Genomic DNA, 15,210 nt, shown 5'->3' with positions numbered 1-15,210 from the left:
TTACGCTGATGACACCCTCGTATCAGCCAGTGGCAGGACCTACAGGGAGGCCGCCTATGTAGCTACAGCGGGGGTTGCATACGTGATACATAGGATTCGGGCACTAGGTCTTGAGGTGGCACTGCACAAGTCCGAGGCTCTGGTTTTTCATGGGCCTCGGAACAAACCACCGGAGGGAGCACAAATTACCGTGGGAGGAACTCCTATCGCTATCGGGTCGACGATGAAGTACCTGGGACTCGTCCTCGATAGTAAATGGAGGTTCGAAGAGCACTTCAAGCGCCTGGCCCCTAAGTTGATGACTGCAGCCGGAGCGCTTGGACGGATTCTCCCAAATCTGGGCGGACCAGGAGGGGCCTGCAGGCGGCTCTATATGAGTGTCTTGCGCTCAATGGCGCTTTACGGAGCGCCAATATGGGCGGATACCCTGAGGTCTAAAAGTGCGGCCCTATTGCGTCGACCGCAGCGGCCTATAGCCCTCAGGGTTGCTCGAGGGTACCGTGACAATTCGCATGTGGCAGCCGGCCTGCTGGCTGGAAGCCCGCCATGGGACCTTGAAGCCAAGGTGCAGTCCGTTGTCTATTGGCGGGTGCAGGCTACTAGGAGGGAGGAAAACTGGCCCGCCCCTCGAGAAGTTCGCCAGTGGCGGGAAGAGGCGCGAGAAGTGCTCTTCGAAAAGTGGTCGGAGCGTTTAGAGATCCCGGGAGCTAGCCGGGACCTGGTGGCTGCTATTCGGCCCGTTCTGAAGGAATGGGTCGAACGCAAACATGGCGCACCCTCCTTCCATCTCACACAGCTCCTGACGGGGCACGGCTGCTTCGGCTGGTACTTGTGTGAGAGGGTGGGAAGAGAGCCGACAACGGCGTGTCACCACTGTGGAGGAGGAGCCGTGGATACGGCCAAGCACACGCGCGAAGAGTGCCCTGCGTGGGCGGAGCCTCGCGCTGTCCTGTCCACGGCTATAGGAAGCGACCTCTCACTGCCGGCGCTAATCCGCCGCATGGTGGACAGTGAGGAGGCATGGGCGGCAGTGACCTCCTTCAGTGTCACCGTCATGACGCAGAAGGAGGCGGCAGAGCGAATGCGCGAGGATGATGCGAGCTCGCTCCCTCAGCGCCGCAGGAGGCCGGGCAGGCGGCGAAGAGCCTTTGCGGCCCGAATGCTGCCACCCTAATGGGACCCTACGGGTGATGGGTCGGGAGTTCCATCACCCGCCTGAAGAGGGTCCGAGCTGGAAGGCCCTCGCGTGTTCCGAGGTGCCTTCAGCGAAGTAGGCTGCTCGAGCAGCCCGAAAAGATGGTCCCGCAAGGGCAACGCCGGCAGGGTATCGGTGGCCTGCAACCGTGTTCCCGAAACCCCGTCAACAAAGCGAGCGCCGGAACACCCCAGGGGGTTTAGTCCGTGGGAGTCGGACATACCCACTCGGCTTCTCCCGGGCCGGTGGGATGGGAAAAAAAAAAAAAAAAAAAAAAAAGGTACGATGATCATCTTAATACTTAGGTCAATTTGCTTATTGAAATCCCCGATAATTTGAACATTGAATATTGTAAAACCTAAATTATATACATATATATGTGTGTGTGTTGTATCAGAAGGATAAAGATTGTAAGAAATCATTTAATATTTCCTATTTACTGTCATTTAATACACTGTTAACCGGATTACTTCGGCAACTTAACTGACAGCGGAAGGTTTCCAATATAAATATATTATATACATATATGTATATAAAGTAATAGATCAGTTTAAATGCTGTAAACCTGTCTGTTGTGTTGCACGATGAATCTGTAAATAGATCAACTCTCAGTATCAACTCCTGTTTCCACAATATAACTTGAAAAATGTTTCGGCACTGTTTGTCTTCTCCGTAGTCCATTTATTGTATCTTTTCATGTAATGACTGTTTGTTGCCATAATAAAATAAAATAAAAATAAATAAGTTCTGTTACAAAGGTTTTGACTAATAAAACTTGATACAAATCTTTTAATAAAAAAAGTTTGCAATAATTTAAAACCTTTCTTTATACTGATCAAAACGTAATAAAAGTAATTAGTTTAAATTTTAGATTGCGTCTTTATCAACTACTTGTTTTTTGTTGTTTGTCGTTAGATGCGAATATGCGAAAGGGAATAAAAATCAATGTCACATTAATAAATTAGGTACAATTGTTTATTTGTATGACCTATTTTATTAGAACGTTATTGTATCACCAACATTTAGTTCTCCGACAAGTCTGTACTTCAGCTATTACCCTTCGTTTTCCCGGCCTCTATAGTAATGTACCATTTCTCAAACTTGTAGTGGAATGTTGACATGACTTACTTTAAATTAGGCCCGGAAATACTACATATCAGGTGCGATGAGTGAAGATGATATGTGAAGGAATTTCATACAGCCTTACACACCTAGGCCTGTAAGACAACCTTCTTTTGTTTTTAAACGTCAAATTATGGCACGTTTTGGCATTCAACTTTTAAAAAACCTATAAGCAAAATTCTGCCATTATTATTATTATTTTTATTTTTTATTTTATTTATTTATTAAGAAACAAACAGTCTTACAAAACAGATAAGTATATAAAGTAACATCTTTCTAGTTATTTTATTTTATTTTAGTATATGGAAAACCAACAGCGCTATATATATCTAGAACTTCCAATAGAATTACAGAGCCAATTACAGGTTCTCACTTATAAAAATACAATAAATTATAAAAAGTTTTTGCCCATCTTAATTTACACATACAAGTTCCTACAGCATAAGAACAGATCTATACACCGTGTTTTTTTTGATTTGCGTTAATTTCGAGGGTGCATTCCTGAGCTTAAATAAAGTAACTTTCTCAAAGATACCGATATTCTAACTGACTCCATTTCGGAGATAATCAATCATTAATTTTTATCTTATAAGACCCTTACGAGCGTGTACACTTGCCTTAGGCCCTGTTTACTTATTGATTAGTGTTTAGTGCGAGTTCATACATTTGCTACTAAACGTAAGTACTATCTCGGACGATCGACGTTCGAAATGACATTGATATGTGACAGTTTTCAATTGTTTGGTTGAGTTAAATGTAATGCCCGTGTTACAACAACGCTATATGCAACATTTAGTTACTTTTATAAAAATAAAAATAGTAAAAAAAAAACAAAAAAATTTTTTTTTTTTGAAATCTAACTATGCCATTTAGTTTCCTTAAACGTACTTACCGAAACCCCGGAGTTAACGCAATTCAATAAAAACACGGTGTATATATATATATGATTCATTTTTACAAAAAATAAATTAAAAAAAGAAAAAGTAGTTAAATCCTGTGAGTACATATTCAACAATGCACCGAGCCTTGTCCTGCGCCAGAATTATTGTCACCCATGAAGTGTCTAATTATTTTTTTTTATTTTTTTTTTTTTTTTTTTTTTTTTTTTTTTTATAGACCTATAGTTTCCTATATGTAAACAAATATTAATAATAACTTATCTGTATGTGTGACAGAATATGTAATGAGATCTTAATTTAGCTATTCAGGTATTTTTATTTTAATGAAAAGTAAACTAATTTCTTAAACAATATTAATGAGCTGCTAAATATGTCTACGTTTTGGCACTTTCCATTGTACAACCTAACATGTCATGCTTGTTATGCATGCATTTTGTTATGCTTTTTTTTCAATTTTTTGTCCGTTTTTGCGTTTTTTTTTGTGTTTGTTTAATATTATTTCTGCGATACGACGCACGGTTTAGGAGATACAGCCCCATAAAGTTTTTTTTTTCAGTCATGCAGGAACCTTTATAGGGCTGTATGTCCTAAGCCGTGCGTCGTAGCGTACAAATAATCAATAATGTTCGTTCCCCTTTTAATGATCCCAAAGTAACAATAAATAACACAAAAAAGAAAAAATAATAAGAATAGGAAAAGAAAAAAAGCATAATGGCGTGCGTCGTAGCGCCAAAATAATTACATTTTTGTTTCTCTTCAATACCCCACGCACTGAATAACCTATCACTTTACGACATGAAACAATCAGCATCATTCTATTTTTTTTTAATTATTTCATTGCAAGTTTGAGAAAAGCACAATACAAATCTCGGCGTGAAACGGGGTTGCCGGCCGCGTATGCGTATCCGTCCTCGCTACGCTCGGCCGTCTATATCTACTTGGCCTGCGACCCTTCGTTTCCCGGCCTCTACAGTAATGTAGTATTACAGATCCTCGTGGGCGAGCAGTGCCACGGGCCGTGGGCGCGCCTGCCGCTGTCGGCGGAGGCCGAGGCGCGCGTGCAGGCCGCCGTGCCGCGCGCGCGCCTCGCCCGGCACGGCTTCCAGCACGTGGCGCTGCCCTCCGAGCTGCTGTCCCGCGCGGAGCGGGAGCGGATAGCGAGGGCGGTGTGGGGCGCCGCGCCGCCGCCGCGGGTGCTCGAGGCGCCCGAGGGGCCCGCTGAGGCCGTGTTGAAGGCTGCGGCGTGCCCTGTACTACGACCGAGCAGGTAAGCACGGCTTCCAGCACGTGGCGCTGCCCTCCGAGCTGCTGTCCCGCGCGGAGCGGGAGCGGATAGCGAGGGCGGTGTGGGGCGCCGCGCCGCCGCCGCGGGTGCTCGAGGCGCCCGAGGGGCCCGCTGAGGCCGTGTTGAAGGCTGCGGCGTGCCCTGTCCTACGACCGAGCAGGTGAGCACGGCTTCCAGCACGTGGCGCTGCCCTCCGAGCTGCTGTCCCGCGCGGAGCGGGAGCGGATAGCGAGGGCGGTGTGGGGCGCCGCGCCGCCGCCGCGGGTGCTCGAGGCGCCCGAGGGGCCCGCTGAGGCCGTGTTGAAGGCTGCGGCGTGCCCTGTCCTACGACCGAGCAGGTGAGCACGGCTTCCAGCACGTGGCGCTGCCCTCCGAGCTGCTGTCCCGCGCGGAGCGGGAGCGGATAGCGAGGGCGGTGTGGGGCGCCGCGCCGCCGCCGCGGGTGCTCGAGGCGCCCGAGGGGCCCGCTGAGGCCGTGTTGAAGGCTGCGGCGTGCCCTGTACTACGACCGAGCAGGTAAGCACGGCTTCCAGCACGTGGCGCTGCCCTCCGAGCTGCTGTCCCGCGCGGAGCGGGAGCGGATAGCGAGGGCGGTGTGGGGCGCCGCGCCGCCGCCGCAGGTGGTCGAGGCGCCCGAGGGGCCCGCTGAGGCCGTGTTGAAGGCTGCGGCGTGCCCTGTACTACGACCGAGCAGGTAAGCACGGCTTCCAGCACGTGGCGCTGCCCTCCGAGCTGCTGTCCCGCGCGGAGCGGGAGCGGATAGCGAGGGCGGTGTGGGGCGCCGCGCCGCCGCCGCAGGTGGTCGAGGCGCCCGAGGGGCCCGCTGAGGCCGTGTTGAAGGCTGCGGCGTGCCCTGTACTACGACCGAGCAGGTAAGCACGGCTTCCAGCACGTGGCGCTGCCCTCCGAGCTGCTGTCCCGCGCGGAGCGGGAGCGGATAGCGAGGGCGGTGTGGGGCGCCGCGCCGCCGCCGCAGGTGGTCGAGGCGCCCGAGGGGCCCGCTGAGGCCGTGTTGAAGGCTGCGGCGTGCCCTGTACTACGACCGAGCAGGTAAGCACGGCTTCCAGCACGTGGCGCTGCCCTCCGAGCTGCTGTCCCGCGCGGAGCGGGAGCGGATAGCGAGGGCGGTGTGGGGCGCCGCGCCGCCGCCGCAGGTGGTCGAGGCGCCCGAGGGGCCCGCTGAGGCCGTGTTGAAGGCTGCGGCGTGCCCTGTACTACGACCGAGCAGGTAAGCACGGCTTCCAGCACGTGGCGCTGCCCTCCGAGCTGCTGTCCCGCGCGGAGCGGGAGCGGATAGCGAGGGCGGTGTGGGGCGCCGCGCCGCCGCCGCGGGTGCTCGAGGCGCCCGAGGGGCCCGCTGAGGCCGTGTTGAAGGCTGCGGCGTGCCCTGTCCTACGACCGAGCAGGTGAGCACGGCTTCCAGCACGTGGCGCTGCCCTCCGAGCTGCTGTCCCGCGCGGAGCGGGAGCGGATAGCGAGGGCGGTGTGGGGCGCCGCGCCGCCGCCGCGGGTGCTCGAGGCGCCCGAGGGGCCCGCTGAGGCCGTGTTGAAGGCTGCGGCGTGCCCTGTCCTACGACCGAGCAGGTGAGCACGGCTTCCAGCACGTGGCGCTGCCCTCCGAGCTGCTGTCCCGCGCGGAGCGGGAGCGGATAGCGAGGGCGGTGTGGGGCGCCGCGCCGCCGCCGCGGGTGCTCGAGGCGCCCGAGGGGCCCGCTGAGGCCGTGTTGAAGGCTGCGGCGTGCCCTGTCCTACGACCGAGCAGGTGAGCACGGCTTCCAGCACGTGGCGCTGCCCTCCGAGCTGCTGTCCCGCGCGGAGCGGGAGCGGATAGCGAGGGCGGTGTGGGGCGCCGCGCCGCCGCCGCGGGTGGTCGAGGCGCCCGAGGGGCCCGCTGAGGCCGTGTTGAAGGCTGCGGCGTGCCCTGTACTACGACCGAGCAGGTAAGCACGGCTTCCAGCACGTGGCGCTGCCCTCCGAGCTGCTGTCCCGCGCGGAGCGGGAGCGGATAGCGAGGGCGGTGTGGGGCGCCGCGCCGCCGCCGCAGGTGGTCGAGGCGCCCGAGGGGCCCGCTGAGGCCGTGTTGAAGGCTGCGGCGTGCCCTGTACTACGACCGAGCAGGTAAGCACGGCTTCCAGCACGTGGCGCTGCCCTCCGAGCTGCTGTCCCGCGCGGAGCGGGAGCGGATAGCGAGGGCGGTGTGGGGCGCCGCGCCGCCGCCGCAGGTGGTCGAGGCGCCCGAGGGGCCCGCTGAGGCCGTGTTGAAGGCTGCGGCGTGCCCTGTACTACGACCGAGCAGGTACTTTACCCTTTAAAGTACTGTCGCGCGCGCTTTTTTAAGCACGGCTTCTAAGACATCGCCTTACCTTCGGTTACTGTCTCGGGTGGAACGGGAGACGCCACTGATGGTCACAAAGCCGCTTCCCGCCATTTCGTTTGTCGCCATTTCCAGATACATTTTTAACATTTGGAATTTTTCCGCCAAGTACAGGCATTACTAACTAAAAGTTTTGGAATTTGCACATCTGTAGCCTATTTATAATGTCCTCCGAAATTAGTGTCCACATTTCCCACAGGGGGCCTTTATTTAAATATGAAACAAACAGTCATGCAAAAAATATTGCTACAGTTTAATTGTGTAAAGCTGTCTATTATAAGAAACAACTTGCGAAATCACAAAATTTATGATAATGATATAATATATTTTTAACCGACTTCAAAAAAGGAGGAGGTTCTCAATTCGACTGATTTTTTTTGTATGTATGTTACTCGATATCTCCGGGAATCGTGAACCGATTTTAAATTTTTTTTTTATCGAACGGGTATAACCCCGAGATGGTCCCGTTGGCATCACGTCGGGGTCTGATGATGGGATCTTGGAGAAATCGAGAGAACTCTTCAAATGTTATAGGTACATGTATGGCGCTTTTGGTAATTTATAAAATCGGTTTTATTTTTTGTTAAAAAGTTTTACGAGAGTCTATAAATGAGAAGTCCCTATTACAGTTCAAAAATGCCACGATAACTCCGACCTCTGTTCATGAAGAACAAACTTTGGCCAACCCCGAAATTACCCTATAATACGTAGGATATTCTTGATATTGAATCTAGCCATAATTCCTTGCAGGTCGGGGCTAGGAGACGGTCTAGGCCGACCAATACCCATGCGGCTGTCTCGCCTCACCTTTGGTGCTGACTCGAGCTGCGACGTCGTGCTGGACCCGACGCAGTGTCGTTATGTGTCACGGCTACACGCCATCATATTCTATGACGAGGTATAAACATTTCAACACAGACCTGTTGGCTTCACTGGTTGTCTTGGACAATAATAAAATGTATTCGTAGAGTAAGTACATGCCATAGTGTCGGACGGTAAAAATATCGTTGAGCGTTCATAATTTTTTTCAATTCAATTCAATTCAATATTTTTAATTCGAATAATACAATCCATTTTTTTTTCTTTATTTAGAAACAAATAGTCTCTTATATTGATAAATTGTTACAATATAGGGTAATAGACTTATAGACCTACAGTTTCCTTAAATATAGTATGAAATATAAAGAACTTATTTTATTCTTTTATCGCATTTTTTTTTAAAGAGATGAATTATAACTTAGTAGTTATGGACAACAGCTTAGTTTGTCTTTCGAGAGTATAATAACAAAAATATTGTCTATTACAGGTGACTCGACACTTTGAGCTTATTAATTACTCAGAATGGGGCTCCCGAGTAGACGGAGTGTTATATGCCATGGATGTCTCCGAGCGAGAGGCCCCAGTGGTGGACGACGAGGGTGAAGCCCGAGCGAAGGCCGTCAGGGATGTCGTGAGACACCGGATGCAGTCAGGGACTGCCAGGTAACGTGTGTTTTATATTCCTGATAGCAACCGGAGTCCCCAGTGATGGATGATATGGGCGAAGCCCGAGCCAAGGCCGTTAAAGATATCGTGAGACATTGGATACAGTCAGGGATGGTCAGGTAACGTGTGTTTTATATTCCTGATAGCAACCAGAGTCCCCAGTGATGGATGATATGGGCGAAGCCCGAACCAAGGCCGTTAAAGATGTCGTGAGACATTGGATACAGTCAGGGATGGTCAGGTAACGTGTGTTTTATATTCCTGATAGCAACCAGAGTCCCCTGTGATGGATGATATGGGCCGTTAAAGATATCGTGAGACATTGGATACAGTCAGGGATTGTCAGGTAACGTGTGTTTTATATTCCTGATAGCAACCAGAGTCCCCAGTAGTGGACAACGTGGGCGAAGCCCGAGCCAAGGCCATTAAAGATGTCTTGGGACATTGGATACAGCCAGGGATGGTCAGGTAACGTGTGTTTTATATTCCTGATAGCAACCAGAGCCCCCAGTGGTGGACGACGTGGGCGAATCCCGAGCGAAAGCTGTCAGGGATGTAGTGAGACACCGAATGTAGTCAGGTACTGCCAGGTAACGTGTGTTTTATATTTCTGATAGCAACGAGAGTCCCCAGTGGTGGATGACGTGGGCGAAGCCGAGACTCTGATAGGAACCAGAGTGACCAAGGCCGTTAGAGTAGTCAGGGAGGGTTAGGCAAAGTGTGTTTTATATCCTTTACAGTACATATGGTGCTACTTTTTCGCACTAGTGCGTAAATTAGCATATTACGTTACTGTGTCGAACATTTAAAGGGCCATATATACTGTAAAACGTTGTACGATACATGTGCGAATAGGTAATTTGCAACTTGTGTCGATTTAAAACACTCCCTTCGGTCGTGTTTTAATTTATCGCCACTCGTTTTGAATTTCCTATTTTTCGCACTTGTATCGTAATGTACTATAATGTGGGTAGGCTAAGCAATACAGGGTGTTTATTTAGTTACCTGCAATAATGTACGGGAAAAATATATAGGTTTTACTATGGGACTAACCCCGAAAAAAAATTGGCTTCGTGACATTTTCAATGGGAGAGTAAATTTCTTTTTCGCGATTTCGGGCTTGGTCCCATAGTAAAAGTTGCTCACTATGACCTATATATGCTCCCCGTAAATTATTGCAGGTGACTAAATAAACACCCTGTATATGAATAAAGTAGTTTATGGTTGGTGGGCGTTTTTTTACTCACTCTTTTTACTGGTTGAATTAAGATTTCATATAACCACTGTAATGGGGCACTTTTTATGTATGGGGCCCCAACTCAACTATAATATTTATTTCGAAACAGTTTAGTCAACTATAATGAAATTGACCGATCACAACTGGCCGCGGTCAAGAGGTCAAAAAAAAACGATAGTTCATATAATTATTTATTAGGTTTTATAGGAGAAACAATTGCTTCATAAGTCATCAAACGCACATGTGACACCCTTAATATAGCAACATCCATAGATTACGCTTAGCGTTGCTTGTTAGTCTCCATAGGCTACGGTGGCCAAAATCGAGAAAAAAACTGTCTAAAAATTGAATTTAGCAAGTAGCAAGTACCAGGGCCTCATGAGTTACGAGAAGGTGTCGTTGACCAGCCCGCCGGGGCGTGTACGAGTATGAAGGTATCGCGACTACTTGCGTATCTTAAATAGTACTTTTGGTTTGTTTAGTTGTTAAGTATTATTTATTTTTTTTTGACTCGTAGAAAAAGTATAATAATAATAGTGATATAATCAAGTTTTTCAATCTCGTACCCAATAAAACTCAGCAAGCTTCGTGGCCTTCACACGGTATTTGACTGAAAAGCTTTTCAAATACTATTTCTCAAACATGCAATGAAATATTGATGTTATGTTCCTCATAATAGGCTGCGAAGTATGACGTTTTAGGTGCGGCTAGGACAAGAGGTCGTTAATGGAATTTCATACAAATCTTGCAGGCCTAGGCCGGCAAAGTCCTCTTTTTTAATTTCCATTCCACATTAATTTGTGGCACAGGCATCATGACATTCTGCCACTATGCGTATTAAAAAAAACAATAAACGATTTGGTATGTACTTAGTGCAGTTTTATTTACATAATCAATCCACATGAACATAACAAATAACACATTATTATCTATTTTTTTCTTAACTATACATATACACATTGAAATATTATTATTTCATCTAAATATTAGGTAGCGGTAAAAATGTCTACTCAAACGTGTCTCTAACCGAATAGAAAAAAAAAGGTTTGCCGGGAAAATTGATAATTTATTGCTGTAATTTTGTTTTAAGAGTGCGGCTACGACCGCATGCGAGTTAGTCGAATAGATACAACTACGCGAGACGCACGTCTTTCATTTTATTGCCCCGCCCCCGCACCCCCCACTAACAGTGGCGACGAGGATGGGATTAATCCGAAATCATTCACTTGCAAAATGCACGAATTTCTGATGCGATACAGAAATTCAGTGCATAGCACAACCGGCAAGTCACCAGCAGAGGTCATTTTTGGCCACAAGTTAAGAAGTAGATTAGACACACTAGCTATGCATTGCCCAGTGACAGCTGACGCAGCACTCGAATGCGTTGTAAGAGAGAACCAGTTTTCGCAGTGTAAATACTACGGCGGTAAACGAGTTGTTAACTTTAAAGTGAACGATATAGTTTTAGTTAAAATGTACAGTGCACAAAAAAACTATTGGGCAAAGGGAACTATAATAGATCAGATGGGTAAAAGCTTGTACACGGTCAAGTTATGTGACTCTCACAGCATTATTAAAAGACATGCCAATCAACTGTTAAAACTAAAAGGGGAGGAAGTATCACGTGATTTGGCGACTCAACCAAGTACCTCTAAAATGGACCAGACCACATCAGAAATGCCTGCAATTATTTTGCCACTAGTACAACGGAACGACGTGACTCCAACTCAGCACGCTGATGCGCCGGTAACAGTGGTACCTGCTGAGGAGGAACAGGTATCCACTCCTATGACAGATGCGACTCCAATGGAACAAGGCAGCGACAGGTTTACGCATCACACGGAGCAGCAAATCGGAACCAGTGCGGGCGAAGGGACTGTGCCCCCACGCTCTGAGCAAACTGAGACTTACCAGGGAGGACCAACGCAAGAATCGGCCGGAGAAGACGCCGATCAGTTTGAGTCACCTATTTCGTCTCCATTAGCTGAGCTACCTCCCCCACGGAGAAAACGAAACGTTGTTAATTATAAACAATATTTTTAGGCTAAGGGTGGAGGGATGTTAGTATTAAGAGTGCGGCTACGACCGCATGCGAGTTAGTCGAATAGATACAACTACGCGAGACGCACGTCTTTCATTTTATTGCCCCGCCCCCGCACCCCCCACTAACATATTTTAAACTGTAACTCGACAGTTTAGACTACAACGCTTAATAAACAAGTACCTATTGCTATTGAGTTCTGATTGATTATTGAGATTTAGAAGAGGTTATAATTTAATTTTGGTCGCAACAAATTGAAATTCTAAAGGTTCGTTCAGAAACGTGCTTTCGTACTTTTTTGAAATAACATGATAATAAATATAAATGTATAACGTAGCTGTTTTCTATTAAAACAAATACACACGTTAGTTTTAGTTTTTGTCTTGTTTACTTATAATATATTAAAAAAAAACTTTGATTTTTTTGTTGTTTATTTCATTGCAAGTTTAAGAAAAACACTATACATACCTCGGCGGGAAATATGGGGTTGCCCGCCTCAGACCTATCCGGTCGAGCGAACTGACGATTTCGGGGTTCGTCCTATAGTAACGTCCGACAAAAAAAAAAACACCCTGTATAGGAATAAAGTAGTTTATGGTTGGTAATGGTCGTTTTTCTACATGTCGACTGTAATGGTTGAATTAATATTTCGTATAACTGTAATTGGGTATCTTTGGGCCATTGGGCCGTCTATCAGGGATCGGAACCGGTTTTTTGCAAAAACATCGAAATAACCATATATTTCGGTTTATTTTTATACTCAAAATGTAGGACTCAGTTGTGTTTTTAGATAACGACTTCGTATTATTAGATTGCCCGATAAGGAATGAAATAATTAACAAAAAACGAAAAAATACCGTTTTCGTTCCCATACAAAAAATACCGGTTTCCGATCCCTGCCGTCTATGTCTTCGGCCGGCAACCCCTTTCGTCCCGGCCTCTGTAGTAATGTACTATTTTATATCTCCTGACGCGGTGGTGCAGTATATTTAGTAAAGTAATATGATATTGCAGAGTCGCCGGCGCGGCGCCGCCGCCGTGCCGCTGCGGCGCGCCGCGCGGGGGCGGCGCCGCGTGGGAGGGCTCGGCGCTCGTGGCGCACGGCGCGCTGCTGCAGCTCGGCTGTCTCATGTACGTCTTCAGCGTGGCGCAGCCCCGCCCCGACTCCTACGAGACCGACAACGACCATCCCGCGATATAGGCTTGCACTTGCGACGATAACTCGCATACTTATGAGGACTCAAAAACATTATAATAAGTCTGGATGTGACATGTTGACGAAGAAATTTTAAATGAAAAAGAATATTGTACTCAAAGTGGAATATGCTAAATTGGCATTTACAACTTTGTATTAATAGTATATTGTGCAACGAGGGGGGGCAACTGAAATTTTTGATAAAAGGGTGGTAATAAATGTGAAATTACCAGAGTTTGCAATATTCTTTACATACAATGTTTTTCATCACACTTGCGAAGAAAAAACTAAATTATAAGCGGAATAATTATTAAATACGGTGACATAGCCAACATTCGTCCGCCATTTTGTAATTTCTTGACAGGTTAGACATCGAGACACAGACCTATTCGGCATTCAGCCACGATTGAAAATTGTGTAAAAATATTTTAAACGGCTGTTAAATTAAATATTTTGAAACATAAACAAAAACATTAAATTATAAACGTCAGTATTTTAAAAGTAAAACTCATTTATGCTACTTGGTTTGTATGAATAAGTGACATAATTGCAAACCATAACTCCCGGGGGAACACCATAACTCCCACGAGAACAATATAGGCCTTTGTCCTTCAGTACACCTGCATGAAATACGATATTTTTCGAGCAAATGTGATGAAAAGAGAATTGATTGTAATAGAGAGGTAAAGTCTAAGTAAAAACCGTGCCCCTTAGTCATCAACAGATGGCGCTGTACTGCACCATGTCTTGCGCAATCATTGTATCTTTGCTTGTTTGAAGAGGCATGGCGCTCAAAATGTTATCCATAAAGGCTTTTAGCCTTAATTGTAAATACGTGTTTTGTGTGTCTGAGTGAGATAGCAATAATAGTAAAATGTTAATTGTAATTATATCTGTTAAATTTACTTCTCTATTGAATAGTTCTGTGTTAACCCTTAAATGCATGTTTTTTTTATTTTTTGTAGAAAAAAATGTTTTGTTTATTTACTTCATTGGATGTAGGGCTTCCAATCTCGGTATACCGAGATCTCGAAATACCGAGATCCCGCACGATTTTTCACTCCCGCTTACTGCGGGATTAGACATGCGGGATCCGCGGGATTTGCGGGATTGAAAAGTATAACGGGGACACATGCTTTTGCGAGCGCTGTCGCTCGGACACTGACGAGCGAGACGACGGCGGCCGGCGGCGCGGCGCGCGCAACGCACACGGACTACGCATGCGTGAAAACTAACAGCTAAGATGCGTTGCGCGTGGTCGCCCGCCTGGTTAATCGTTCGATTGTTTTTGTTAAGAGAACTTATCTTAATTGATTTCTTATTTAATGTTATCATGTTTCACTTTGTTTCACTTTTAACCTTTTTTTATCAACAAACGCGGGATCCCTTTATACCGGGATCCCGCACCAGAAAAAAATCTTGGTCCCGCCGATACCGAGATCCCGCAAGGGCATGCGGGATTGGAAGCCCTAATTGGATGTATGATCTAGGAAAAATAAATAAAAAATCCACCTTTTATATTTACTTGTTTATACACAAAAATATACAGTTGCCAAATGGCAACAGTATGCGTTTAGTTAAAATTTTATTATTATTTTTTTTTTTTTTATACTACGTCGGTGGCAAACAAGCATACGGCCTGCCTGATGGTAAGCAGTATCCGTAGCCTATGTACGCCTGCAACTCCAGAGGAGTTACATGCGCGTTGCCGACCCTAACCCCCTCCCACCCTCGTTGAGCTCATATATAACATATCATATAAAATATCTATAATATATAATATATATGTATTATATCATGTTTATAACAAGATAGTTACGGTTTTATCTAAATACATTGGTTCACAGTCTATGGGAATAGTATAACGAAACCGAAAGAAATAACTAACTTTTTTCACTGATATAACACTTATCCTAACGTGAAATGAAATAGTACATTACGATACAAGTGCGAAAAATAGGAAATTCGAAACGAGTGGCGATAAATTAAAACACGACCGAAGGGAGTGTTTTAAATCGACACGAGTATTACGCTTGTATTACGTTCTATATTAACTAAAAGTTGCCCTAAAATTCAACTTTTATACTAAAAACGGCTTTAAATATGTTAAAGGACAATGGGCACTTTTGTATGGGGAGTGTCCCATGGATGTATACTGTTGAGACATATGTCGTTTTAAAGCTCTTAATCGTAGTATTATTTTATTGTATGGCACCAACCTTGGACCACTTGCAGGGACCGAGCTATATAAAAAAAGAAGTTGCGCATATAAGCAGTTATATTTCCTTATACGCGGGATATAAAAAGTTTTAGCGTATTTTATTCGAAAGAATATAAAAAATGCTTTATGTTTTTTGTATCAACACCAATGATAAAG

At 46.4% G+C, this 15,210-nt stretch overlaps 1 protein-coding gene across 1 annotated transcript in view; it reads left to right on the top strand.

Moving 5' to 3' along the window:
* LOC133529335 (uncharacterized) overlaps positions 1 to 13,381 on the top strand; it is a 30,982-nt gene extending 17,601 nt beyond the window's left edge. Inside the window, exons 15-29 of the mRNA XM_061867031.1 lie at positions 4,206 to 4,483; positions 4,630 to 4,813; positions 4,857 to 5,000; positions 5,035 to 5,178; positions 5,213 to 5,356; positions 5,391 to 5,534; positions 5,569 to 5,712; positions 5,747 to 5,881; positions 5,925 to 6,059; positions 6,103 to 6,237; positions 6,281 to 6,441; positions 6,588 to 6,797; positions 7,626 to 7,773; positions 8,182 to 8,357; positions 12,653 to 13,381. Of these exons, the coding sequence (XP_061723015.1) occupies positions 4,206 to 4,483; positions 4,630 to 4,813; positions 4,857 to 5,000; positions 5,035 to 5,178; positions 5,213 to 5,356; positions 5,391 to 5,534; positions 5,569 to 5,712; positions 5,747 to 5,881; positions 5,925 to 6,059; positions 6,103 to 6,237; positions 6,281 to 6,441; positions 6,588 to 6,797; positions 7,626 to 7,773; positions 8,182 to 8,357; positions 12,653 to 12,839 (2,469 nt within the window). The 3' untranslated portion in view covers positions 12,840 to 13,381. The remainder of the gene's footprint in view (positions 1 to 4,205; positions 4,484 to 4,629; positions 4,814 to 4,856; positions 5,001 to 5,034; positions 5,179 to 5,212; positions 5,357 to 5,390; positions 5,535 to 5,568; positions 5,713 to 5,746; positions 5,882 to 5,924; positions 6,060 to 6,102; positions 6,238 to 6,280; positions 6,442 to 6,587; positions 6,798 to 7,625; positions 7,774 to 8,181; positions 8,358 to 12,652) is intronic.
* The last annotated feature ends 1,829 nt before the right edge of the window (positions 13,382 to 15,210 follow it).

Source organism: Cydia pomonella, chromosome 20, assembly GCF_033807575.1.
Source record: "Cydia pomonella isolate Wapato2018A chromosome 20, ilCydPomo1, whole genome shotgun sequence".
Classification (NCBI taxonomy): Eukaryota; Metazoa; Arthropoda; class Insecta; order Lepidoptera; family Tortricidae; genus Cydia; species Cydia pomonella.
Note: the sequence above shows the minus strand (reverse complement) of the source record. Positions and strands in the feature narration are given on the sequence as shown.